The sequence below is a fragment of the Primulina tabacum genome, chromosome 9 (assembly GCF_025594145.1).
Source record: "Primulina tabacum isolate GXHZ01 chromosome 9, ASM2559414v2, whole genome shotgun sequence".
Classification (NCBI taxonomy): Eukaryota; Viridiplantae; Streptophyta; class Magnoliopsida; order Lamiales; family Gesneriaceae; genus Primulina; species Primulina tabacum.
Window position 1 is genome coordinate 20,492,443 of NC_134558.1, and position 3,113 is coordinate 20,495,555.

Genomic DNA, 3,113 nt, shown 5'->3' on the forward strand with positions numbered 1-3,113 from the left:
TAAAAAAGTGATTATTAAATGATAGGTCACTTTTAAATGATAGGTCACTTAATAAGATTGTACATATTTGAACTCAAAAATTAAATTATCACAACACATACTGTACAGTAGTGTGATTGATTAGTTCACCAAGAAAGAAATACGGAAGCTTAGGCTTTGATTATATAAAATTCAAAATTCATCATTTCTTTAACAAATTTGGGACCCTTATCAAACTTACTAATACAACTTGATCAAAAGTTAATTTCACAACAAGAAATGAGGCAGCAAAAATCACGGAAAGTTTAACATGCACACAAGTTCATTACTTCAAAAAAATGATTACATGGAAACTTATTATTACCCCAAAAGTGCCGCATGAAAAGGCATAACGTCAACCTCCTCTTAGCAACCGTCTCGCTAAGCTCAATCTTCCGGCATGACCCAAACTCAAGAACAATGATAATTTGGCGGGGTTGTCCACCAATAACTCAATAACAATAACTTTCTCGTCTTCGGTCAACTTGGGAATTGTTTCCATGACCTTTAACACATTGTCTTGTGCATTGCGCATCTTCTCATCATCCGCTTTTCTTTTTTTTGTTGCCAATTGTTTGATAAGGTCCGTCATTGTATCTTTGGTGATGATAGATAAATTATTTATGGCTTCCACTATCGCATCATCATCATCATCCACCTGCTTCCATTTATTACCCTTCGATTTTGCAGTTGATGTTGGTTGCGAGGATGGTGTGAGAGATACAAACATTGAGTCAGCAGCTCCCTCATCAACAGAAAACAATTCCTCGAGGCTCATACCTATATTGTTAGGTACTTCAGGTGTCATTGTAAGGACCTCTTGAACTGCTGCAATAAAATGTTCAGCTTTGTCTTCGGTAGCCCGATCATTACCAAAGATTTCGCACCAATCATGGTAATAGGTCCACTTTTTTTGTCTCATTGATCGTGAATTGTTGCCTGCCTATGAATTTTATAAACAAAACACCGAGCTGCATCATTTTTTTAAAGAAAAAAAGTCGACCAGTTTTTGAACAAAAAATTACCTTAATTAGTGTTTCCCATATGACGTTTGAAGCTTCAATGGTCTTCTCTGTGTCGTTCCATCCGACTCCACTTTTACTTAATATTGTCAACAAAGATCCGTACAATTTCTTCCACACATTAACTTTAGAGTTAATATGTGGGTTGCCACGTAAGTTTGTGTTAGGGAATGCAACTTTCATACGATTTTCAAGAAAGCTAAATAGCCTTGCCGAAATCCAGTGCTGTTCTTCCAACCTTCTATGGAAGCCTCTTTCAATGCTTGTATCAGAAACTCTTTTTCACGTTCACTCCAACTACGCCTTGTCTTATCAACTTTTTTTGCTTTGCCAACACAACTCTCGGAAGTTGCACCACTTTCCATAATTAGGACTGTTGCCACTGCCGTTGTCCTATTCCTGCAAATAATATAGACCACTGGTTAAGCATGTCAAAGTAGTTCAGTTACGTACAATCACATTTTGTAATAACGAAAAAAATAACAACATTATTTGGGTGGAATTAATCAAAACAAAATAACATAAAATGCAATCATGTTCTGAAGATTTAAAATTAAATAACATCAAATGCCACAAGTACATCTCTTCAAAAGTTTAAATGAAAGAAGTAAAAAATCTGAATTATTTAGTTCAAATTGATCCACCTCGACATTGCAAGGTTCTCCCCCCACATATCCCAGTCATCCGATGATTCCAAGCTGTTGATGAAGTCATCTTGTACCACATTGCTTGGACTTACTACACCATCTGAACGTCTACTATTTTAAAAGTGCGGTAATATATACATACATATGAAAAAGTTCATATGCTCTCAAAACACGTAACTCATAATGCGGAAAACATGCAGTCCTCGGGTCATGTCACCGCACCAGGTCTACCTACTCAGAGTTCAGCACCTCCAGTCCCCTCATCATCAAGCTCACCTGCATCACACACGCCTAGTGAGTCTAAAGACTCAACACACCTGTACCAGAAATAACAATTATATATACATGACACACAGCAGTAAAAAATACTATACTCAATATATATTTCATGAACTTAAAAGCATGAACATAAGCGTGTCGTGTAAAATCATGTCGTGTCAAAACATGTCATCTCATGTCATCATATACGTATACATTTTCTTTCAATTGAATTCAGTTCATTAGTTGCGACTTTCGTATCAGCTCTATCGTATCAGCTCTATTCGATGGATCCATTTACGTATAACCACGGTATCGGGCGGCGGGGACATCAGCGACAGCATTACCCATCCAATGAGCTTTGGCCTCAGCTCATCATATCTCATGTCATCGTATATGTAGAACCCGTAAATCAGTAGACGTATAAGCCATGCATAATTCTAGATTTTTAAATTTAATTGACTTCATTGCACGATTATTTTAAATGCATTTGTTTGAAGTTAATTATTTCATTATTTCAGTTCAGTAGATTGATTTTTAGCATTTCAGTATTTTCAGTGAGGCCGGACCGGAGTTGGAGTTTTGAGATAGAATTTAAGATTCGAGAAATATTTCCAGAAGTTAATTTAGCTAGCAACCAAGTTCATTTAAGTTAGAAAGGAAGGTTTGAGGATTTAATTTAATTATTTGAGGTGATTAAGAAATGAACTCATTTAAGTTATTAAATTAAGGGGTTAGCTCACTAAATTATTTAAAGGATTAGTAAGGCTTTCAAGGATTATTAGTTGACTAGATAATCAACATTCCCCTTTATTTTATTATGCATTTTTCGGCCACCCTTAGTGCTAGAAGATTCATTTTCCAACTCATCAACTTTGACCAATTCTTTGCATGTAATTAGTAGGATAATTCTAGGATTTTTGGGAGCACAATTTAATTAATTAATGGACATATCCTAGACTAGAAAATAAGCAAAATTTCGGCCACTACCTCCTAGAAGCATCCACCAACTCATTTGATATCAATTCAAAATTTAAAATTCAAAGGGGAGTGGACTTGGTCTTGATTCTTCCTTATATTGTGCACCCTTCTCCTCACCCCTCATAACCATTTTTCCCCCCTCTCCTTTTCGAAAATTCAGAGTGAATTCACACTCATTTCAGTAGAA

The 3,113-nt window shown here is 35.9% G+C and overlaps 1 protein-coding gene across 1 annotated transcript; it reads right to left on the reverse strand.

The window, feature by feature from the left end:
* Positions 1-335: 335 nt before the first annotated feature.
* LOC142504582 (uncharacterized) lies at positions 336-1,425 on the reverse strand. The gene is made up of 2 exons (XM_075617446.1): positions 1,044-1,425; positions 336-961 (listed from the first exon to the last, which is right to left on the reverse strand). The coding sequence occupies exons 1-2, from the start codon at positions 1,221-1,223 to the stop codon at positions 374-376; spliced, it is 768 nt and encodes a 255-aa protein (XP_075473561.1). The 5' UTR covers positions 1,224-1,425; the 3' UTR covers positions 336-373.
* Positions 1,426-3,113: the final 1,688 nt, after the last annotated feature.

Coding starts and splice junctions, on each gene's coding strand:
- LOC142504582 (XM_075617446.1), bottom strand. CDS start 1,223: ATGAAAGTTGCATTCCCTAACACAAACTTACGTGGCAACCCACATATT. Junction 962..1,043: donor TATGGGAAACACTAATTAAG/GTAATTTTTTGT, acceptor TAAAATTCATAG/GCAGGCAACAATTCACGATC.